Source organism: Vespula vulgaris, chromosome 4 (genome assembly GCF_905475345.1).
Source record: "Vespula vulgaris chromosome 4, iyVesVulg1.1, whole genome shotgun sequence".
Lineage (NCBI taxonomy): Eukaryota > Metazoa > Arthropoda > Insecta > Hymenoptera > Vespidae > Vespula > Vespula vulgaris.
The window spans coordinates 2,599,086-2,623,219 of NC_066589.1; the positions used below are offsets into that span (position 1 = coordinate 2,599,086).

The window sequence follows — 24,134 nt, forward strand, 5'->3', positions numbered from 1 at the left end:
GGTACTATAAGAATGCCCATACATATATACACATATAACCTATAAAGTATTCAATCACACGATTTCTAATTCGATGATGATATTAGATGGCACTTTTGTAGCCAATGGAAAAACAACTTTAGTTTTCTTATCTAATAGTGATTAATGGTAACATTCTGAAGATGAGGTAATTTTAATTAGTAGTTGAAGAAGATTGCAAACAATTTTGTGTATTTTGTAACACCTAATATTCAATAGAAAGAAGACGAAATGTGTATATTTTATGATTTTATATTGTATTTCGAAAACACTAAATTATTATGGTGAATGGGTTATATTTCTTCTAGTATTGCGTATAATGTAAAACAGAGTACAAAAGATTCAAATCCGATGGTTATCAATTACGGAGTTTCCGAAAACAGATATCTAATTAAATAATTAATGAATGTATAAAGTTTTATAGCTAAAAATGTATGTTTTTATTAATTATTTGAACTTCCACTATATTATTTCAAAGCAAATATTGATAACAATAAACTTATGTTTATGTATATATTTTATACTTTTGTTTCAGATTAATTATAACTTTTAATTAAAGGTTAAATCATTAGCACACAAAATGTGGGAGGAGGGATTTAAAACTATTATATTGCCTACATTGTCTACCATGTTAGTTTTTGTATTAGTTATTAATTTTTTTAGACGTATTACAGAAGAAACATATATTCATATACGAGATGTTACTCAAGAACATAATTGGAAGCCTATTAGAAAAGTAACTAAGGTAGTACGATATAATATGTAAAGTTTAGAAAAATATCAAATAATAATAAAAACATATGAATATATTTCTTCAAAATTTTAAAAATAGGCATATTACTGCAGTATTTGTGAAAGTCTGTTACTAAATATCAATGGTTTATTATGTGATTCTTGTGGAGTATGTGCAGATCTTGGATGTATAAAAGCAGCAAACAAAATACTTCGTTGTAAAGCTATTACTATGGATAGTAATGAACAATTGCTACACCACTGGATTAAAGGTATAGTTGTTTCTGGTTATATAAACATTAGATATAAATAAGTATTATTTATATTGCTATTGACTAAAAATTATTTCTTTAGTATAATAATCAATATTTTTAATTTATAATATTTAATAAATAAAAGGTAATTTACCAGTAATAGCAGTGTGTGCTATTTGTAATGAAGAATGTGACACAGAACTTGGCCTTATGGATTGGTGGTGTTGTTGGTGTCAAAGAACTGTTCACGATTCTTGTAAACTTTCTATGTCTGAGGTATAATATGTAATCTTTAGTTTTTTGATAACACATAAATTTGTTATTAAATAGTTTTGTACCTTAGGTATGTGACTTTGGTAGGTTTAGATTAATGATAATCCCACCTCAAAGCTTAAAGGCTATAAGTAAGCGCAGAAGAATGAGACGCAAATTAGAGTTGCATTCAGTTATAAAGCCTAATTGGCATGGTTGGAATCCTCTTATTGTTGTTGGTAATTAACTAATGTAGTTATGAAAATTTGTATTGATATATCTTATTGTTTTGTACTGAAGTGTTCTGTTTCCAATTTTATTGAATGTAATTGAAGATATAATTTTATTTTCTAGGAAACAGGAAATCTGGTAATAATGATAGTGAAGAAATTTTATCATTGTTTAGAGGATTATTAAACCCTGCACAAGTTATGGATTTGGCAGAACAAGATCCAACTACAGTACTTACATGGTGTCGTCTACTTGGAGATACCCCTTGTACAGTTCTTGTTGCAGGGGGTGATGGTACCATTGCCTGGTTACTTAACATTATTCATAAATTACAATTAAACGTAAATTTATACTCGATTTATTGCAGATGTAATTTATTACTAAAAATTAAAAAGATATTATTTTGTGTAGCCAATTCCAGCTGTAGCAATACTTCCTTTAGGAACAGGAAATGATTTGTCAAGAGTATTGAGATGGGGTAAAGAACATGATTCAAATTTAGATCCTACTGAAATTTTACAGAAGATACAACTTGCAGAAAAGGTTAACTTTGATAGGTGATTTGAGTGGTTAAATTTAAATTGTATATTTAACTTTTTGCACTATAATTTACTTTCCTAGTTTGTGCTCTTGGCCAATCAACCCAGACTTGATTTTTTCTACTTTTGATATCTCATGTATACATTTACACACATATACTTTCAAAGCAATTCTTAAATAGTACTGTTTCCTACTGATTATTAACTAAATAAATAAATTTATTAACTAAATAAAATGTTACATTAGAGTCTTGAAAAAAAATATTATTGTCATGTTAATAGTGACTACATAGTGCAAAGAGTTTTCTTGTGTAAATTTTAATGTTATCTCTATTATTTGTGATCTATTATGTATAGGTGGACTGTAAAAGTAAAACCATATAATGGATTAGGATCTACAGGATCACAACAAAATCTTTTTATGTATAATTATCTAAGTATAGGGGTGGATGCACAAGTAACATTAGATTTCCACCGCACAAGGCAAAGCTGTTTTTATTTGTTCAGTCATAGAATTTTTAATAAGGTATTATATTAAAAAATTAATGATTGGTTTATAAAAATTAATTAACCTTTTAAGTATTATAATTGTATAAGTAAGAATTTTATAATAATTTACATTTTACAGTTATTATACATATGCTTTGGTACACAACAAGTTATGGAAAGAGAATGCAAAAATCTTGACAAAAATTTAGAAGTGTACTTAAATGGTAAAAGAGTGATTTTACCTTCTATAGAAAGCATAGTTATACTTAACATTCCATCATGGGCTGCTGGTGTTGATCTCTGGAATATAGGATTGGAAGGTTATTCTTATTTAATGTTATTCTTTCTTTTGTATAATCTCTTTTTCTTTATTTAAAAGATTTTATAATATCGACTAGAAGGACAAAAGGAAGTAGGAGCTCAGAAAATTGATGATCAGAAACTAGAGGTCTGTGCTCTATATTCATCTTTTCACATGGCTCAATTACAAGTTGGTTACTCTCAACCGCATCGACTGGGACAAGCTAGTGTTATAAAAGTATAGTATAATATATATTCATTATTTTTATTTTTATTTTTAAATTTTGTTTAGCTAAATTTATTAAACATTTAAATTATATGATGATCGAGTTAACAAATCAAAATACTTTGATACGTACTTAGGTAAAACTATTGAAATCATGTGCCATACAAATCGATGGTGAACCTTGGTATCAACATCCTTGTGAGTTTAATATTACTTATTGCAATCAAGCATTGATGTTGAAGAACAAAAACTATTAAGCCTATATTTTTACGTGCATTACGGGTATAAAAATGCATTTAGCTATATATACATACATACATATATATATATATATATATATATATATATATACATACATATATATATCAGTATTTATTTAACATTCGAAATAAATGTTGTAAAATGTATTAAAGAAATCTAGTCAACATTATTTTAAGAAACAATTTAAAACAAATTGTTAAATATAAATGTTCGGAATAAATTTCTTAAAACAAATTATAGATGTTGATGGATAGGTTATAGGATATTAATAAATGTATATAATGAACAAAAATTTAATAGCAATTAATTATTTATCCAGGAATCAATAGATCCCTAGAGTCGTCTTCATAGTTTATTATCATCTCAACAATTTACAAAAATAGTTCGCAAATATGAAAATGAGATGTGGCGTCATCTATAAACTAGCCTTTAACAATTCTGTAACAAGATGGCCTATCGCGCTTGCGCAGTTTTTTGTAATTTATCTCTAAAGTAGAAAAGAAGTTTATAGCGCCACCTTTAATATGATTCGTTTGTATGTTTAGTGTTCCGCTGTCATTATACATGGAGTCTCGAAGTTATCTTGTAAACTTTTGGAGAGTGAACGTTTGTGAGAGTGAATATCGCATTTTCAAATCTTGATATGGAGTTTATACGCAATATGCAGTGCCTGAAAAAGAAGGTCGGTGTTTTACATGGTTAATTTTATTGAAAGCTATGTTTAGCTTTCAAGGATAACGGGACAGTATTTGGAACGCAATTTTGTAAGTATAATATTATTTGGTTAAAATATACAAAGAGTGATAATTAACGATTTATTTATTCCCTAGTGTTATTCTTCAAATTATACTATTTTTTTATTTTCACTGACGCAATGATCGCGAAAACGTTTCTTATAATATTATGCGTAACAAGTTTCTTTTACATTTTTTACGTTTTACGTAAATTGGTGTATTTTCTTTCTGATCCGAATGAAGATCAGAAAACTCTACTTTTATCTATTAAAGGTAATTACGTCGTTTCGAAAATTATCGTTATTATATTTAATATAGCAGCTAGATCTATGTTAAACAATGTAAAAATATATTTACAGATGGGAATCTAAATTTATCCACATTATGGTCACTATTAATAAACTCCTGTTTACTAAGCATTTTCATACTGCAACATTCGTTTATGGCGAATGCTACAGTAAAAAATATATTGAAAAAGTTATATATTAACGAGATAGAAAGAAGTTTCTATAATACATGTAGTGCAGCTACTCTTTGCTTATTACTGGATAATTGGCAATTTATACCATGGATTAACATTTGGAATATAGATATATCTAATAATAATATATTATGGTCGATGTTTATATTTATACATATTTTTGGTTGGTGTATTATATATGGAGGGTGTTTAATAATGGATATTTCAGAATTAGTTGGCTTCAGGCAAGTTTATTATAAGATTACAGCAAGGCCTAGTCCTATGAGTAAAAAATCTAAAGAGTTACAACGATATTATGCACATATGAGACATCCTAGTTTTATCGGTTTTCTTATAATCTTGTGGGTACATCCTTTTATGAGGTAAGATTGATTTTGTAAGAATATTATTACGTCTTGTTTAGAGTAGACATTTATTTATAATAACTTTAATGTTTTATAGCCTTGACAGATTTCTACTGGCTTCAATATTTACAATTTATATGTTGTTAAGATGGGCTATAGATAAAGAAGATTATCAATATCATGCTCATGTCCTTAGATGTAAACAGAGAGAATGTTTTTTTTAATATTTTTGTATACTAAAACAGGAGATGAGCAAGTGCCTTGAGGATGTTTCAATTTAATATAAGTAGATGTAATATAACTGTATGTTGGTGTATGTATTAATATCGTACTAACTGTGTCTACGTATTATATATTTATTTATTACAAAAAGTAAAAGTTATGTCAATTATGAGAAATGTTTTATTAAAATATTAAATTAGAACTGTAATGGAGCACATAAATAATTAATTTGGTATTTCAATTAGTAGAGCTGTTCCTTTCAATATCCAATATGATTGTTGTTGAACTGATGGGAGTAATAGAGGTAAAACAAAGTTAGTACTATGCCCTGTTGTAGATAAAACTCCTGCACGTAAACTAGTTTTATATAATGGACATACGTATCTTGGATCTTGTTCTGGTAATTGTAAAACTGGATTTACGTGTACAACTGGAAGCCAAGGATGCATTTCACCTACAATATTAATTATAATGTAGTAGTAAAATTTATTAAACTGTTATTTATTTTTATAAGCAAGTTACCTATATTTGCATCAACTAAAATATTAAATTGAAAATCCCATCTGCCAGCATCAATAAATAAACCATGTACAAAAACTCCATCTTCTGGAGTTTGTAAGTTTTTATATGCTTGTGGTACCTGTAAAGTAGAAATTTTAATATTCATGTAATAGTGCATATACATAGAAATATTACTTCTTTATACGCTATCTTATGCTCAGCTTCTATATCTTCTTGATCTAAAACAATGTTAGTGACTTGGAAATCCAATTTTAATTGATCGATTGGGGTATTATATTTCCTTGCATAAGTTTGTAATATACCAGTTATGAAACCTTGTGGAAAAGATAGTCCAGATATCCAAAAAGACAATGGTGTAGTATGCAATAACCATATCTAGACATAAAAAGAAAAATGAAATTCATAATGTGTTGCAGATAATTTAAATAGAAATATACCTCTATGAAATCAATACGAAGTTCCAAGTTTCTTATCCAATTTCCAAGAGTTTTTAAAGATGGATATACATTAACATTGTGCCACATTTGTGGTACCTAATTTTATTTAAATTAATTTTTATATATTCATATTTTTTTATATTAATATTTGCCAATATATGTATTTAGTTGTTTTTTAATTAGAAAGACTTGCCTGATTATTGATCAAAGCTGTGAAAACAGTTTCAAGTTCCTCTGACATAACAACAAATCCTTTAATAGCTCGTTGTAGATTTTCCATTGAGGAATGTATTTTTGTTAAAAGTTTATTATATCTATCCACTTCGTGTAAAAGAACTGTAGTGAAAGATGGTATTCTACCCTTTTCATCTAACTAAAAATATTGTAAACGTATTTGTAAAATCTTATTATTAAGTATAATCAAGATTCTTCCTACTTTGAAGTGCGAAGAGTGACACATATGAGAATCTATGTTTATTTTAATTCTATCCATGACCATATCTGCTATTTCATATGCTATTTCTGCGATAGATTTACCATTTGATACGATACTTTCTTTAGGTTGTGCTTCCAACATAGTATTTATAAAAAATTGAGTCTCTTTTAGCTATAATTGATTTTAAAATTAGCATTAGTATACAATATTTTATATATATATATAAATTCATATTTAATATTTACAGACACATATAAACACACACACACACACACACACTGGAAGAACTATTTTAATAACTTTATTATTAATTGTGCAATTATATTCTTACTTGATAAGCTATATTTGCATTTTCATGCATTCTAAAAATTTCTGAATCCTCAACAATTGGGAAAGTATCAACAAAATCTTTATATTCCTGAAGTTTTGTATAATTGGGACAGTAATATATACCGGATGGTGAATAAATATAATCTGAAAATATATTTTAATTAAACATTATAGTTGTCATAAAGAATAATCTAATATTCTCTTCTGGTTATAAATATTTACCAGTATGTAAAGTTTTAGGAGAGAAAAATATATCTAAAATTGTTTTCAGAAGACGAAGATCCCAAAAATCTGTTACTCTTCCTCCGTATGTAATCTCAGCTGAAATGTACATATATATTTAATGTATTGGCTGTACAATTTGCATTATGACTTTGTAAAACAATTACCTGTGATATATATTAATGCATTCCATGGTATTGTACCGTTTTCACAAAAAATTTGCAAGTTCAATAAACAACATTCTCGATCACTATCATTAAACTCATAATGTATATTCCACCCTAAGGGACCGAATTTTTTTCTTTCTTGAATAATTCCATGGAAGAAACATATACCAAATATCATTTTACGCCAACTTTCATTCAGAACTGCATGAAAAAATGAAAGAAAAGAATGAAATAATAAAGTAAATAATTAAAATTGATAAGAATAAAACAAGACAATTTACACATTTTTCTATAAATTATTTGTGAAAAATTATATTATAATAGCCCCTATAATAGATGTATTTTATACATGCGTGTATGTTAAGTCCCTGTACGTTCAATTTTTAATAACTTGTGACGCATACATAAAATACGTGAAATAAAAATACGTATTGTGATCAATAACATCAGTAAGTTCAACAGAGCTAATGAATCATTCTATATATAATGCCGTACCATTATCTTCGAAAAAGTCTTCTTCTAAATCTAAAAGAGCTCTTTTGAGATTAGCTTTTAATCCTTTTGGCGGTTCGTTGGTAACTTTTACTGCATTTTGAAGAATCGAAACTGGGAAGTCAGTGCTCGGCATTGAGCTTAAAAATAATCGAAACTCTGTATGCAATTCATCGTCAGGCGTTTCAGATATATCCGTTACTATTTTTTCCAAATTGATCAACCACGAAATAGCCAAATGACAATTTTGTAAAAATATCCATCTGCCTTCAATCGTACCGTTTTTTATTAATTTTTCAGCGATAGGACCTTGACCTTGTCCTAAAGATATAGAATCGAATCTATTAAAGTATTCCGTTTCTATAGCGTATCTTTGAAAACCACTGAAAGGATCGGATCCAGTAGTGAGTATAAATATCAGTGGTATTTTATTAGATGTGTCTGGAAAACTTATAAAAGAAATATAAATTATTATGTTTATATTAGATCAAACATGTTAATAAAATTGAATAAAGATCTTAACACATTTCATCCATACAGTGAATGAAGACTTGCTGTTGGCGATTCAATGAATTTTGGACCAAGATATTTCGATACATAAGCTGTAAATCCAAAGATAAGACATTCTTCTTTTAAGCATTTTAATAACATCAATTTCTCAATATCATTTAATATATTATTCCAATCATGTTTTGCTTTAGTCACGTTCTTAGGATTTACATTGATTTCCTGAGGATAAAAGATATAAAATTAATTTTTTGTAATACGAGTTAATCCATATCTCTAAGAAATATATATTACCTCTTCGAAATCACCGAGTTTCACATTGATTTTGCTTAGTGCATCTTGTAAAATATTTTCGAATTTTTTCCAGGTAATTGCAAGATAATTAATATTGTTCCACATAAGATCCGTCAAGGTTGGATAATCCGGTTTTTTATCCTGTTAAAATGAATATTTATACAATATATGTATTTTTCTTCGTCTTTTCTATTCTTATTTTCCAACTTACAACTTTAATGTGAGTTCCACCGCGCAAAATAAAGTTCCATTCTGAAAGATTTACAATCTCTGCGTCTAAATGTATCGCTATATTCATCATCATGCTAAATATTAATTTGTGTTTTTCAAAAAGACCACGGGCCACGTTAGTATAAATTGCAAATGTGATTTCATTATTCAATATCTTCAGACGCTCTGCGAGTGTTTCAGCTTTTTTGCTGCTTTCTATCACTATGTTAAATATCTAAAGATATATATATATATATATATATATATATATATATATATATATATATATATATAATAGTCAAAATTCGTCTATAAAATAAATGGTATTATATTTAAATGGCATAATGAAAATATCTACCTGATTAAAGTATTTTAATGAAAATTGATACATAGAATCAATGTCAATTAAATTGGCAACTACAAAATACAAAACAGAACCACGATTAGCTACACTTTCATATCTATTGCGTTCAATCGTTATCTTTTTTTCCGTTGCTTCAGATTCGATTAATCGTGTAGCAATAATTGCAGCGGTTTCTTTGCTTTCGTTCAGTGTTTCTACAAGTTCCTCATTATCTAAAATATTATCTCCTGCTGCATAAAGCAACGTCAGAATTCTATCCTCGATGTTATGCAATTGTCCCTTATCAGCATTTATTTTAGCAATCAATTCATTTCTAACTTCTTCAAGATCGGGTTTTTCAAGTCGTACAACATCACTGTTAACATTGAAAAATGTTCAACTTCAACTACTTATACTTTTAATTTTTAATATAATAAACTTATGAATTTGTAATATAAAACGTAACTCACGCAAGCAGTTGTTCTTGAAGACCGTGCGAAGTGACCGTAAAATTAATGATCGTTACTTTTATACAAATTTCTGGCAAGTAATGAGGATTAGCAAGTTTCGTTGTTATATATAATTTAAAATTTTGGTCATATTCAATATCGTTGTCTCCCAATCGTATCAGTGTTCTCCCTCCCTACAATGAAATACATTAATAATAATCAATAATACAAGCGAACGTATTGATAGCGGAATATATTCATGTGTATCTACCTGTACAAATACTTTTTTAAGTAAAATAGGTTCTATGCTTGGATCTAATGTTTCGCCGACTTCCTCTAATAAAACAGGCGTCCCAATTCTTATACATGCTTCTAAAATTCTCATGAGATTATGATCTATCAATTTACATATTTTTAAATCATTTTCTTTTTCCATATTTCGTATCCATCTATTAGCCTTAATAAAAAAGTTATATAATGCAAAAAAAAGGAAAGATAATTACATATAAATATAATATCGATATACGTTACTTGTTCTTGTGGATCAATCATAAGAGGCCATCGACTAGATTGCGTAACTATAACTGCATTTTCTGTACTTGTTTGATCTCTTGGTAAACCGTACATGTTCCATAAGCGAATCTCATAAGAATCGGCAAGTATGTCGATCAAATTATAATTAGACATTATTTTAATATCTAAATCTTTGCATTTTGATATCCACATTCTCATTAATTCTTCTCTATATATATTCGTAAAGGCACCCAAATAAGCCAGTACACCGGAAGCGATCAAAATATCGCCAGTTAAATTTTCTATTTGCTTATCAAATTCCTAAAGAATATAATTTAATCGCGATTAAAATCAAAGAAATATTTGAAATTGACATATATATCATTTTAATTAATTTCTGTTAATTTAACCTCGGTCATATTCTCCCACCGTTGCTTTTCGTCGCTAAGAGCCGATGTTAATCGATCCGATCTACTTAATCTAGCTTCAGTAAGTTCCATTTCGTATTCTAATTGATTCAAATTATCTACCGCAGCGTCGTATTGTTTTTGCAATGATTTTATTTTTTTCTCAACCTCAGCCAATGCTTGCTGTTTCAAAGCTAATACATTCTCGATCTCCGTTAGTTCCTTTTGTGCTTGTTTCAATCTGAATTACAAATGAAATTATAAAATCTTTCACTATTCTATTCTCTTAACTTACTTTTCTCGTTTTGGTTTCACTACTCTGTAAATTTTGGCATAACTGTCCATTGCTCTTACCCAGACGCACATTGATTTACATACTTTACTCTGCTTTGCAACAAGTTCTGGTTTAAAATCAGGATGCTTTATATATTCCTGCAGTTTCTGTAAAAGTGCATCGCTTATGTCATCTTTAGGATAGGCAATTAATCGATCCAGAAAGTGAATATCTCCTAAAACTAATTTGGCAGTGGGCCAATCAGTCCTAAAAAACAAAAAAAAATTAAAGACTATTTACTATGTGCTTTTTTTATTATCTCTCTATATATTTAGTTGTACTTTTCTTTCAATAGTAAATTTACAGCTTCCATGACAAAGCGAACCAGACGTGGAGGTTGATTGAAAACTTTGATTTCATTAATGTCATTCTTATTAAGAGCTTTTAGTGCTTGCTCAGCTTCCTCCAAAGCTGGTATCACCGCTTCGAGATCTTGTCTCGCATCAGCTTCTAAAACTGCAGTTTCATCGGCTTTGACCTGAGGATAATCAAGAAACATTAAATTTTAATATTATAAGATTCGGTATACTTTAATTTTATTTCATTTGATAGAATTCGAACACCTACCTTTGCAGTAGCTTCTTCAGCGACCACAACGCGTTTAACTTTATCGGATTCAATTTGTTGCTTCGCGATCATCTTCACTAATTCTGTTACTTCCTCTGTACTGATTTTAAGTTTTGGCGCAAGGGTGATTAATTGTTCGTTCATTATGGTTATCATTTCATTAGTTTCGAGTAATTTCTACGATGATACAATAATATAAATAAATGTGTTAAAGATATAGATTTTTATTGATTTACGTACGTTCAAACCATTCATGATTTTCTTCTTTAGTGTTATAATTTCCTCTTTCTTTTTATTCAATGTCTTTTGATAGAGTTTCAACAATTCCAAATAACTACTTGGCGTCGTATAATATCTTCGACGCATTTCCAGAAAATATCGAATTGTTGCTTCTTCTACTGTCTGTGTGTAGCATCGTATAAATTTTATGATATTGTAAATATGTCATAAATATATATAAATATTGATTTATATGGTAATGTATAAAAAAAAATGTTAGTACCTCGTGCATCAGAACACAAATAGAACAAAGTGCAGACAACATTTTTTCATTATGTGGTACTATTGTTACTATAGAATTCTCTGCTACTGAAAGAAGAGCGTCTTTTGGCCATTTTGTGAACCAATCGATTGTACAACAATTCACCAATGAAGGAAACATACGACAACGGCGTCTAGGTGAATGCCCAATAATTTTTTTTACAAAATTTACTATGAAAACATTTTATGATTTTGATTGTATTTCGTTCACCTGAACGCATCGCCGATAGGGCTCATGCATATCATAAGATGTAAATAGTTTCTAACCCTTCCGACAAAAAATTGATAAATAGCATCTCTGTCAGTTTCGTCGATACCAAAATCTTTAGCTGCTGGTCTCGTAGCGATAATAACTTTCTCTAGTTCGTCCGCTTCATATAGATTTGGAACCTCGCCTAGAACATGTGATGACACATTACATATATATATATATATATATATATATATATATATATTGTCAAATCATAAAAAAATATACAGTGGAAACATCGTAGAAAAGAGTTTTAAATTAATTATAATTTTAATTTATAATATATATCAAGTTGGTCTGTCTCGACGCAAAATTAATATAGCGCCTAAAAGTAGATAATACTTCATACTCCGTCGAAAGTGTTGATGCTTTGTTGCTTTTCATTAGAGGCTAAAAGTTTTTGATTGATGCGAACAGCTTTATTGACGGAGTATGGAGTGAGTGATGTCTATCTCCAGGCGCTATATAAAATATTTGTATAGATTGTAGAAAATTGTAAATGCCAAGAGATACCAGTATTGAGAGTGTTATTAATATCTTCCAAAAATTCTTCAAGTACGATTTGAGTATCAACAAATAGAAACGTTGTGTGTTCCGCCTCCGTTCCTGGTTTAAAATAAAATTTACGAAGATCTTCAAACCATAAGTTTTTATCGTAGTTACGAGTAACTTCGATTTGATAGCACCTAAGCAAAAAATCTTTTATATACTCACATGATACATATATTCTTATTTAATTTGCATCGAAATAGTTATACCGATAATAATTTAAATGCGACGATAATTTTACTAAGCTTTGTTTTCCCATTCCACCTACTCCAACTAATAATCCGTTGCCCCTTTCTGATCGAAGAATTCTTGCGAGTCTGCAAACATGTTCGATGGCATCCATAAAAAATATAATTCCCATATCCTGACCACTACTCAACGAATAGTCATCTAAATAATCCTATAAAAGATTTTTAACATTTGTTAAAAAAAAACTAAATGGTTTGCGTTAAATAACGCTTTTGAAATTCTCAAACCTGCAAAACCGATTTTATTCTCGTTATGTTCGTAATTTCTTCATAAACTCGTTGTTCCAATGGTACACCGAAGGCCATGAAATCACCGAAGAGTAAAATTGGAAGTTTTTCAATAATTTTTTCATCTGGTAATGTTATCACCTCGTCGTCAAATGCAGTGAAACAAATACTTGACAAAAGTCGATAGAAATAATTCTTGTCTTCCAGATTTATCAGTCTGTCGTGAAACACACGTAGACATTCGTGATAAAATAATCTGTAATAATAACAATATCTGTAATAACAAATATATTTCTTTTTCATATTAAAAAAAAGTTATATACAGAAATACCTCAACATTTGTTTAGGTTCTCTGATAAATGATGGGTCGGCTTGCATCATTCCTTGAATACATTTAGATAAATCACGCAAGTTGAAGAGGTAATGACTTTTTTCTGGCGTAGGTAAAAGATCGAGAGAAATCCTTAAATACACTTGGACCGTTGCATTTACTATATTATCTCCAATATCTATTATTGGCTGTACAAAATCTTTGAGAAAGCCTCTCATAACCGCTCTTGAAATCAAAATTGAATAATTTAAAAGTTCCATTTTTTGAGAACAGTATAAATATGATATACGAACCTAAATATACTTTTTAGAGATTCTTCTGTCGGTGATGGTATATATAACATTGCAAAGTGTCTTACGAATCTTGGTGTAAGAGGATTTCTCCCTCCCCCAGGTGGTGCACAAGCTGCTGTTATTACAACGTCTTCTATATCTTTCCAAAATAATTTCTCACGATCGTACATTCCACCATAGTCTAGGATTTGTCTATACTTTGTCATAAATGAAGTACCTCTTATTTGTTAGATGTCTTCATAGCGTGATAAATATATAAATATGGAACAATATGTAAAATACCGTAACAATTCGATCGATGGTTGAGATCCATACGTATCCAATTTGGGCATATTGATATCATCTATGAAAACGCAAACCCGTTTACCAACGGGTGCTCCTATAACTGCTCTCCTCCTTTTTTCCAGTTTAAGTTCGAGAATTTCTTGAGTACGTCCACTGCTAGTTTGTGCAGAGAAGATCAAAGTAATTGGTATCCAAAGTTTAGATTCTTGAAGTGCATTTAATACAATTTTGCTTGTTATTGATTTACCCACTCCTGTTAATAATATATTTTAATTATTCATGAACAATACTCTTCTATAATATCTTATCATATAATACTAACCTGTATTACCGGTGAAAAGAACTGGCATATTAATCATAATAAGTTTTTCCATTATGTAACCAAATCTTATGGTATTAATAGTTGGAACAACAATATTAAAAAATGGTGTATCCTTTTTATATTCGAATTCCGGCATTATTCTAATCCACAAATCTAATCTTCGAGTTTGCATGTTCATATAAAGATTCCATAAATCAACAGGCGGTAATCTGCGTGAATAAAAATAATGGCAATTGATGAATTCATTTTGTTCAAATAAAAATATTCTACCGTGCATCTGGATGTTGATCGAATTTTTCTTTAATATAAACTTCGAAAAATTCACGATATGCATCGACGATATTGCCACCGATTGACCAAAGAAGCGAATAAATGAAGGATTGAATAAGGAACGTTTTTACTCGTGATCTTTCTGTAGTTTTTTCGATAATGTTTGGCTCGAGTATTATACTTTTCATTATCCCACAAGCCATGTTGGCTTTACTGATATCGACCTATCAACAGACAACAAATTAATGGACAACAATAATTGACTTTTGATGAAATTTGACAGAAACTATATGAGCAAACCTGTGCGATAGCGTAATCACAATTTCTCTCGAAAAAGATCAATGCATTTTCGAAATACTCTTCAAAAAGATCAATAATTAATTGCTGATATTCTTCAACGAATATATCTTCGGGAAGCTTTTGAACCCATGTCTTTACAAGAGGTAACCATTTTAATTCGGTAGGGTCCAAATACACCATTCCTATATTGAAAAATATATTGTCAAATCGTACTTTAGTGTACATAAAAGATAATTTTATATTTTGTAACTTTATTTTATAACGTGTAGCACATATGCACACAACGTATTCATACAGATTGGTATTGAATGTTGCATATCGTAAGGCGACAAACAATTTCTTTCTGATAATTTTCTTATTTCCAGATGGTATATAAAACGCTCGTAAAATAATTACAGAAAATGGTTTAACATTAAATCGAATAATAAATCGAATAATAAATTATAGCTGTAGAGATTATTTATTTTACGTACATACCACATCGGCTAACTGTTGCTGGTGAAGCTTGAGCAAGATCCATAACTTCGAAAATCATGTGAACGTAAGGAGTAAATTTAATTCTTTCGGAATTAGCGAGACATAACATTTTATTATCGTCCAGGACTGTGTTCATATTTTCGATCCAGACAGCATCGACAGGACCGTCACAGACAACCCATTGATGATCCTCTGTCTGAAACTGCATAGAAATATTTTTGGTATAATTAATATTAGAAACCGCGCTCATGCCTGCGTGTACGTATGTATATAACTGATAAATTTATTTTATTCTACTAACAGAACATGCGAGACGTATTATAATAGCCAATAAACCATCACGCCACTCGTTAGTTAATGGATTTACTTCTCCGTATAATTCACCGATGGTGATTGCTTTTGGATTAAGTATGTACATGTGAACAGGTTGATAATATTGATTTTCTATAGCCATTTCATGAAGTCGCGTATAGGTTTTACATAACATCTGAAATAAGATTTAAGATGTAATTATTAATTTATTCATTCATCGTAAACTGCGATCTTTATTTCTTACATTAAGAACAGTAGATTTCCCCGCCCCAGTTGGCCCTACCAACATTACACCATGCCTGACTATCATAGTTTCATGCAATTGAATAGCTTTTTTTATGGTACATTTTTCCGATTGCAGACCATCCTCTATCAATATCTATTAATAATTTGTTAGTATTATAACGTTGTTACGCGAATATATGTTCCACGGTAAATTTCTTACCGTAATTGCTATTTCTTCAAAAATACCATAATCCTCTTCAGGTATTATAACAGCAGGAAATAGATCACTAATGATACCTTCAAAGAGATTTGCGTCGTCGCGTAAAAATTTTGGAATATTACTATCGCGTAAAGCTTTTATCAAAACGACGTCTTCCGATTTATCAGGATTATCACGTTTTAAAGTTCCTGCCATTACTAAGACGCTCTTAACGGCCCTTCAAGAACCACGTTAGTTACATTTTGAAAAGTAGATAATAGCGATATTGTATTTGTATAATTCTGTAAACTTCTTTATTCGCTTTATCAACTTCTATTGTATTCTATACTTTGTTATCCTAATGATACCTCATTCCAAAGTCATAATGATCTTGCTGCGACAATTGTTCGCTGCATAGCGTATACATTAGTGTCATTTTCTTCGACAGCAACCCGGACATTTCGAATCCCTCGGAATATAAAGTTACTTCCGCAATTAATTCTGCAAAACAACATTTTCATTTATTAGAGATACTTATAATGTTCGTCAAATTTAAATCGTAAAGGATTTTTATATTTTTACTATAATCAGGAACCATCATGGCGAAAGGCCGGAACAGAGACTTTAAATTATCTGGTAATTCCGTACGTCCAGCGTATCCAGGATTCATAGTGATGAAAGTCGAACAGGACATGACTAATTTTATCATGCGACCTTCGAACATGAATCTGTAGTAAGAGACAAGTGTGTATTTATAAAAAGAAGCGTCGAAGAAAATAAGTTATAATGGTGACTCACTGTGTAGCTCTGACGAGTTTCGCATTTCTAATGGTAATTAATTGTTGAGCTATTACGGAAAGTACCTCGATATCTATTCGATTAAATTCATCGAAGCAACACCAGGCTCCAGACGTTGCTAGTCCAGAAAAGAATCGACCCATCATCTGATAATACAGACAATCTACCATAAAAAATTATTCTAAACGATGAAACATTTAAGAGCTTTTTGGTACTTTGTAATCCACTCCTTCAGAGCAATTAAATACAACACATTGAATTGCAAGGGCTTTTGCAAGATCTTTGGTTGTTTCTGTCTTACCAGTACCAGCTGGTCCAGCAGGAGCACCACCTAATAAATTTTTAATTGAAACATTGAGAGTAACGAAAGTTATAAAATAAACTTACCCAAGTCTAATTGCAAAGCTCCCATAAGACAAAGATAGCATCTATCTGTGAGCGGCGTTATGACGAGTCTTCTTTTTCCTCCAAGATATTCATAACCATAAAGATATTTAGAATTACTCATTCTCGTTATGCAATTATCGATTTCATCTTCCCAATAATAACGCAGTGCTTTAACCCAATCAAAATGTGCACTGAAAAATCGATACACACGTGTGTGTCTGTGCGCGCACGTACACACACACACACACTTTGCCTTACCTAGAATTGACTTTATTTTCTACCAAAATTGTGATAATATCTCTGGCATGCACGTCAATGGTGATTAAATTAATTATTATTTCGCGTATCAATCTTGGTAATTCGCCTCTAACCATAGCAGCCAATAGATTCAGATCCTATAAATACATTTAAGATTAATAGTTCACGTACTGACGTAAAGTTAGTGCATATATAAAATAAAAAATATATATATTTTATTTAACCGTATAACACTTTTGCTCGAACGATTGCATCGAATTTTCAATATTAACACCAGAATCCAAGATGAGGTGAACATTGCGAGCCCAAAATATTTGTGACACCGTCAGTACTATCTATGAGGAAAGATGATTATTATCAAAATATTTCAATAAAGAATTATATTTATTAATGACATTATGAAGATATAAAGAATGAAGATATATTGTACGTAAGAAAAGCACCTGCGAAGGATGAGCAAAAATAAATAATTCTCGTCCTCGAGATTCTAAATCAGCGATCGCCAATTTCATTCTTTTTCTTAAAGTTATGAACATAGATTCTTCTACTTTGCCGAGCCAATCTTCTACGTTTCCTCTTGCTCGTAAACCCCTTCCAAGAGCAACCTTCTCACCCTCAGGTGATATCATAGCAATAATATCGGTGGTGAGAACAGTTGTTGCTACTTCGCTATGCTCATCTTCTTTTATCGCTGTTGCGAATTCCAAACGAAATATACCATCGAAACACTTTTGCAAATGTACTTGAACGGCATGTGGATTTTTCGTCTATTTGTTTTATAATACACTTTCTATTCTCTCATTCTAAATTAGTCTTAATTCTAATTCGTAATGTTGGTTTTATATTCGTTACCTGTGCTAATATCTCTAATAATTCGTCATTGGACAAGAAAAAGAATCGTGGAAAAGCTATTCGTTTTACTTCTAGATAAGCTTCTAAGCACTTCATTACTTGATCAAGATTGTTATTATTCTCAATAAGTTGTTCTAACATACCAGGCTGTGTACAAACTTCCATAGCTAGCGGCATCTGAGAATATAACATGTGTGTGTGTGTGTGTGTGTGTATATAAGTGTAATAAAATACTTAACAATTTTCTCTCACAATGTGCTTTTTTGATTTATGTATTGATAATACCTTGGCCGTTTGTCTCATAATATCTTTCCAACATCTGTCAACTTGCAGAAAGAGTTTCGCCTCGATGGGTAACTGCCTCTGAATATCAGGCGCTGAAAATATTGCTTCCAAATATAACCACTGCTGCTGACAATATTGCCATGCATCCTGTTGAATTTAGATATGCATTATTTAATGACAAATTTACTTTTTTATCTTTCTACTTATGATGGGGAATAAATTTTCTTCTTTACCAGAGTCGCTGTAAAAAGATCCAATTGCTTCGCCCAATCTTGAACTCTCGGTTTTATCGGTCCAACGTATCGAGATGCCGCTATAGTTTGAATATTAATATTACTCTCATCTAAGGCAGATTGGATCTCCTCCAAACTTCCTAATATAAAAGTATCCCTTGATTCTTTGTAAGGTACGATGATAAACTCCAAATCCTTCCATATATCTTCCACTTTCATTAACATTTCTTCTAAACTCGCTTCCGAACTGGCTGCAGCTGCAATTTCCATGAGTTCGTCCGGATAAAGAAATGCGCCGAGATTTTCTAATAAATTCCAAGTTATAACCTCTTCCGGTTTGAATCTATAGTTCAATAATCCTTCGATTTTAAGCCAATGACGTTTTTTCAAAAAGGGATTTCGTAGGTATCCCAAAATTGATAGTTTGTTTTTTATCAATTCTACGTCCTCTTTCAGCTTTGATACAACATCGTTCGGGGGCAAACCCTTTTCTATTTGAACAATATTTTTTACAATTCGCGTTGTAAACACTGTAACGTCTTCCACGTTCAGTGTATCGAAGTCGGCAAAGTGCCATTGATCCACCGCAATTTCCCAGTTTATAACACTCTCCCATAGTAAAGTACGCAATTTTAATTCGCTCATTACGTGATCAATAATTTCAAATCTTGTAACTTCGACCTACAATAAATGTATGTATATATATATATATATATATATATATATATATATATATATATATTATTTTATTTTATACTATGCTATTATACTATATTTTATATATATTTTATATATAGTATAGTATACTGTACTAGAGAGAATATATAGCATAGTGATAGTATGTATACAAATATACTACTATATAGTAATACTCTATGGTATATAATATATAAAAATAAATATAAAAAAATAAATAAACGATATACATATGTACACTGCGCGCACGTACACGTATGCGCGCACGTGCACGTATGCACGCACATACATACATACACAAAATATTTTGTACAAAATATTCTATACTATCTATATTATTTATATGTGCATTGAAATATATGAATTACATTTTGCATAATTCTTTATCGTTTTTTAATACCTTAAATGCTCTTTGATATGATCGATATTCCTCTGCAGTTTCTACACACTCATTCAATTGTTCTGTCAAATCTTGCAATGTTTCTAAACATTCATCTATATTACTTGTAGCGTCTAATAACCACTCTTGCTGCAAAATTGAATATTGAAAATGATAGAAATATCAGTAATAATATTTTTATATTAAGTTGTAAATATATTTTTACCGTCACTTCCTCGTTAATTTCAGTTACTTTATCCGTCAAAGATTTGATATCCTTTTGAAGTTGAACATTAAACTTTGTTATTAATTTTCCTCGTTCTTCCATTTCCTTGTCTACTGCTAAGCGTAAAGTAGTAAAATGAACGCTTATACTCTGTTGAAGAGAAAAAAACATATGTTATCTTAATAAATCTTGATTTATGAAAGAATAATTAATTATCAATTAGATATTTTCAAAGCATAAAAATATTTTTCTTACCAAATAGTTCGCCATATCATCGCTTGGTACTTTTATCTGGAATTCTTCCATTGTATCATACAACTCTTTAATATAGTCAAGTTGATTCTCCATCATATCCACTTTTTGTTGAGCTGTATCGATGAACTTTATATATGATACAAAATCGTCTGTCGATATTGGTTCAGATTGAAGATAACTTAAAGATTCTAGTGCTTCATTAAGTAAATTATCCACTTTACTTTTACCAATCCTACACAAAAGAAATAAAAATTTAGCAAGTTACAAGATTTTTATACACACGTAAAAATATTACCCTGGCATAACAGCTTCAATAACAAATCTTTTGCCTTCGGGTGCGAATGCAGCTGCCTTTTTAAAATTTTGTAACTGAACGTAGAAAATACCTATTGGTTGATAATCAATTATTTTATTAATAATATTCAGTTCGTCTTGATAACGGACACACCATTTACGGAATAATTGACATTCAAGATTATCCCTAATTATGTTTTCATTGAATTGCATGTCTTCTAAATAGAAATCGTATATTGTTTGAAAACGTTGGCAATAACGCTTCACAGAATCAATGTTGTTGTTGAGAATTGTCATTAACTCTGTTTTCAAATTTTTTAACGATGGATCCATGCTAAGAACGGTAAGAATCTGCGGTGGTTCGCCGCAGATCTTTTTTTCTATCTTATGATTTATCATTGGTCTAATATCGGAAAAATCAACATTTTAAATACTGTTGACTTTAGTAGATGAAGTGAACGTTGCACACTTTTAGCGTTTACCTGGTGAAAGTGTAAAAGAAGGGATCTGAAAGTAACGGCTTGATAGCATGCAAATTTTCTTCCCACATTTTCTCTAGAGTTTTAAACGTTTCTAGAAATTTATTTTCAGATGGACTCATAAGTATTCCTTTCTTGACGGATATAACTAAATCTATAGTAAAATATGGTTCCTACAAAAATTATATTGTATTACATATATATTTCTTTTACGTACGATCGAAAGAAATTCTTTATTATTAAATATTTATTTAAATATTAAATATTGCGCCCAGATGTAGGTAATACTCCATACACAGTCGATAATGTTGCTCTACGTAAGTAACACGCTCTACAAGAATAATGACTATGTTGCCTATTATTAGGGGCTAACGAACTTCGCATTAGTTAGAAACATTATCGACCGTGTATTAACTGATGCTCCTTTTTAGGTACTATATAAAATGCGTAAATAATTATAAAAAATTGGTAAATAAACAAAACCGAATAGTAATTTTTAACTAAGTAATAAAGAAATTAATTATAATTGAATATTTTTCTTTAAAATTACTAATAATTTAGAATCATTCGAGGTGTTAAGTAATTGATTTATAAGTATTAATTATATACCTGAGTACGAGGCAAAGGAGGCTCTAATAAGACATCTATTAAATCATTGTCCAGTGATTCATCATCAAGCAGATAAGCTGGATGAATTTTAAGTATATCTGCAAAACTTCTATAGGTATTTAACAAGAAAACATGCATCATGTTCGTTTTCATGTAGTCGACGAGATGAATAAAACTGTAAAAAGATATAAATGAAAATAAATAAAATTAGAGTTTTAATAATCTGTCAACGTCGAAGTTGTATTTTTTCTTATATACCAAGAAAGACGATAACATTTGTCTCGTTTTCGAGCTTGTTCGATGTAACTCATCTTCAGGACACCATCCTTCGGCATTTTAAATTTCATTCCAGTAAATGCAACTGTAAGAATATAAATTACAAATATATGTATATGATAGTTATTATCAATTTTTAAGATTATGTATTATTTTTGCATGAACTATTACTAAGTTTTCCATATGCAGTTTGTTCTATTGTAATGTTCGAATCGTCCGGAGTATAACCAGCTTCAAGAAGAGCTTTCAGACAGGCATTGTTCACAATATTCTTTGTTAGACTCCTAAATTCATCTAATTTGTTTCGAAATTCTTCCACTTTCCGAAACTAGTTATAATTAAAATTATCAGTAAATAAATTTGGTTAGATAAAATGTAGATTCTTCTACTAATAAGAATATTTACCTGTATTTCTGTAAAGTCAGATAATGATAATTTCTCTATAACAGAGGAATCGTAAAAACTTAAATTAAGAAATGCAGTACACATAGCTTTGATTTCAAGTAAAGCCTTGCTAAGTATCGGATCCGATATGAAAAGATTTTGTTTCATGTATTTACTAACTTTTATAAACTTTCCGACAGTTATTTGCTTTCTCCATACATAAAAGGCCTTCCACATTCGAAAAATAACAAAAGTTCTTATCTAGAAGTATAGTAAATAATCATAAAAATATCAACAATATAGGTCGATAGATTTTTAATAACGATGTTAAATATGTTACTTTCATTAATTTCATATAAAAAATGTATTCTCTTTCCCATGTTTTGAGTGGTGTAAAAGTAACCTCTTCGATACTGTATTGCGTTACACCATCTTTACTAATAGTTAAATATGCTTTACCAGTTTCTTTATATTCAACAACCCTGTAATGCAATTGATTTTTTATCATTTGAAAAATAGTATCTCCTTATGAATAATATCTAAATAATTTGAATGTTTCTCTTTACTTCAGAGTATAAGGTGTAAAATATTCAGAGGAAGGATCTACAGCATATATCATGTAATAAAATATATGTTCCGGATTTTTTCTCAATTTTTCAATCAATTCCAATTGATCCGCTATAATTGGTGGTTGAGATTTAGAATAATACGTATCTTCGATCGAACTTTTCGGCTTTACCTCTACTGTTAAAAGAGATTTACTTTCATTTTTAAGCAATTCAATTAATTAAATTAGTTAAACAATTCTCAATAACATTTTTAAAATAACGTTATATAATAAAAAATCGTACTTATACGACTTTTAATCTTTTCTTCATCCGTTGGCAGTTTCGGCTTTAATACTCTTTTAGTAATCTCTTCTTGCTGTTTCGCGAACCCTGTCTACAAAATATACTTCGTTAATTTTTATTTGTTTTCTTTTTATTTTATTATAAAATCGAGTAAACTCACTAGAGGCTCACGTCTTTGTTGTTTACTTTCTATTTTTTCGAGTACTTTGTTATGCGGTATATGATATAATATTTCATCCGGATAACTGAAGAATCACGTATTACTTGAAGCATAATTTAAATAAAGCACAAGAAAAGAAATATTTAAGTTAGTTTTTAAGTTTCTTTACCTTTTGTAAGCTTTTGCAGATACTTGACAAATTTTAGACGTAAGAACATCGTAAATATTTTTATTATCTTTAGAATATTTAACGATTATTTCCGCATCACTGTATTTCTGATCGAGACAAGAGGTTAAGGAATCACTTTTTTCTTCTTCTTCCATTTTATTTACTATCTACAATGGTACGCTTTTCAGTATCTATAAACTTTATCGATAAATAAAAACGTTCGTAACAGACAAATAAATTATAAATTAAAATTACTACGTGTGTTTCAATTCAATGAATTCTTTAACCTAACGATCAAACAATTGAATTTATTTTACCTTGGAGATGATACGAATCAATATAAAGTTAATACGAATAAACAAGCAGATAATATTTAATAAAAAAATCTGCATTACCGATAT

The 24,134-nt window shown here is 29.8% G+C and overlaps 3 protein-coding genes across 5 annotated transcripts; 2 read left to right on the forward strand and 1 right to left on the reverse strand.

Moving 5' to 3' along the window:
- The first annotated feature begins 152 nt into the window (after positions 1-152).
- On the forward strand, positions 153-3,793 carry LOC127063224 (diacylglycerol kinase epsilon-like). 3 transcript variants are annotated; one of them, XM_050992668.1, is made up of 11 exons: positions 153-450; positions 554-763; positions 851-1,022; positions 1,150-1,280; positions 1,348-1,495; positions 1,611-1,828; positions 1,899-2,044; positions 2,384-2,552; positions 2,655-2,835; positions 2,917-3,053; positions 3,179-3,793. In XM_050992668.1, exons 2-11 carry the CDS (start codon positions 599-601, stop codon positions 3,296-3,298), a joined length of 1,587 nt encoding a protein of 528 aa, XP_050848625.1. In that variant the 5' UTR covers positions 153-450; positions 554-598; the 3' UTR covers positions 3,299-3,793. The 3 variants fall into 3 exon arrangements, with proteins under 3 accessions (XP_050848625.1, XP_050848626.1, XP_050848624.1); XM_050992669.1 differs by having other exon boundaries at positions 1,162-1,280; positions 2,914-3,053; positions 3,179-3,792; XM_050992667.1 differs by having other exon boundaries at positions 2,914-3,053; positions 3,179-3,787.
- Positions 3,794-3,916: 123 nt separating this feature from the next.
- On the forward strand, positions 3,917-5,324 carry LOC127063226 (nurim homolog). Its single transcript, XM_050992673.1, has 4 exons — positions 3,917-4,066; positions 4,133-4,309; positions 4,396-4,879; positions 4,959-5,324. The coding sequence occupies exons 2-4, from the start codon at positions 4,177-4,179 to the stop codon at positions 5,083-5,085; spliced, it is 744 nt and encodes a 247-aa protein (XP_050848630.1). The 5' UTR covers positions 3,917-4,066; positions 4,133-4,176; the 3' UTR covers positions 5,086-5,324.
- On the reverse strand, positions 5,241-23,900 carry LOC127063229 (dynein axonemal heavy chain 6). Its single transcript, XM_050992682.1, has 62 exons — positions 23,734-23,900; positions 23,565-23,649; positions 23,405-23,495; positions 23,120-23,297; positions 22,894-23,035; positions 22,575-22,814; positions 22,341-22,497; positions 22,152-22,254; positions 21,894-22,068; positions 21,288-21,457; positions 20,807-21,208; positions 20,512-20,743; positions 20,257-20,406; positions 20,052-20,180; positions 18,956-19,636; positions 18,723-18,869; positions 18,438-18,614; positions 18,029-18,352; positions 17,810-17,920; positions 17,586-17,722; positions 17,328-17,518; positions 17,156-17,271; positions 16,941-17,086; positions 16,725-16,870; positions 16,511-16,643; positions 16,164-16,380; positions 15,963-16,097; positions 15,708-15,893; positions 15,407-15,608; positions 14,930-15,111; positions 14,630-14,853; positions 14,360-14,568; positions 14,035-14,290; positions 13,753-13,944; positions 13,460-13,684; positions 13,129-13,384; positions 12,862-13,052; positions 12,617-12,789; positions 12,065-12,248; positions 11,816-11,987; positions 11,554-11,715; positions 11,314-11,490; positions 11,028-11,224; positions 10,708-10,953; positions 10,416-10,653; positions 10,024-10,326; positions 9,764-9,949; positions 9,514-9,686; positions 9,059-9,419; positions 8,702-8,935; positions 8,491-8,631; positions 8,228-8,418; positions 7,693-8,138; positions 7,198-7,398; positions 7,031-7,129; positions 6,810-6,952; positions 6,479-6,649; positions 6,236-6,415; positions 6,043-6,138; positions 5,780-5,980; positions 5,606-5,723; positions 5,241-5,537 (listed from the first exon to the last, which is right to left on the reverse strand). Exons 1-62 carry the CDS (start codon positions 23,886-23,888, stop codon positions 5,308-5,310), a joined length of 12,216 nt encoding a protein of 4,071 aa, XP_050848639.1. The 5' UTR covers positions 23,889-23,900; the 3' UTR covers positions 5,241-5,307.
- Between the last annotated feature and the right edge of the window lie 234 nt (positions 23,901-24,134).

What these genes read in the sequence shown, in the direction of transcription:
- LOC127063224 (XM_050992667.1), top strand. Translation starts at nt 599, where the DNA reads ATGTGGGAGGAGGGATTTAAAACTATTATATTGCCTACATTGTCTACC. An exon ending in CTATTAGAAAAGTAACTAAG is followed by an intron (nt 764 to 850) that starts GTAGTACGATAT and finishes TTTTAAAAATAG; the next exon opens with GCATATTACTGCAGTATTTG. An exon ending in CTGGAATATAGGATTGGAAG is followed by an intron (nt 2,836 to 2,913) that starts GTTATTCTTATT and finishes AATATCGACTAG; the next exon opens with AAGGACAAAAGGAAGTAGGA.
- LOC127063229 (XM_050992682.1), bottom strand. Translation starts at nt 23,888, where the DNA reads ATGGAAGAAGAAGAAAAAAGTGATTCCTTAACCTCTTGTCTCGATCAG. An exon ending in TAATACGTCTCGCATGTTCT is followed by an intron (nt 15,609 to 15,707) that starts GTTAGTAGAATA and finishes ATTTCTATGCAG; the next exon opens with TTTCAGACAGAGGATCATCA. An exon ending in GTCACTCTTCGCACTTCAAA is followed by an intron (nt 6,416 to 6,478) that starts GTAGGAAGAATC and finishes CAATATTTTTAG; the next exon opens with TTAGATGAAAAGGGTAGAAT.
- LOC127063226 (XM_050992673.1), top strand. Translation starts at nt 4,177, where the DNA reads ATGATCGCGAAAACGTTTCTTATAATATTATGCGTAACAAGTTTCTTT. An exon ending in TCTACTTTTATCTATTAAAG is followed by an intron (nt 4,310 to 4,395) that starts GTAATTACGTCG and finishes ATATATTTACAG; the next exon opens with ATGGGAATCTAAATTTATCC. An exon ending in TGGGTACATCCTTTTATGAG is followed by an intron (nt 4,880 to 4,958) that starts GTAAGATTGATT and finishes AATGTTTTATAG; the next exon opens with CCTTGACAGATTTCTACTGG.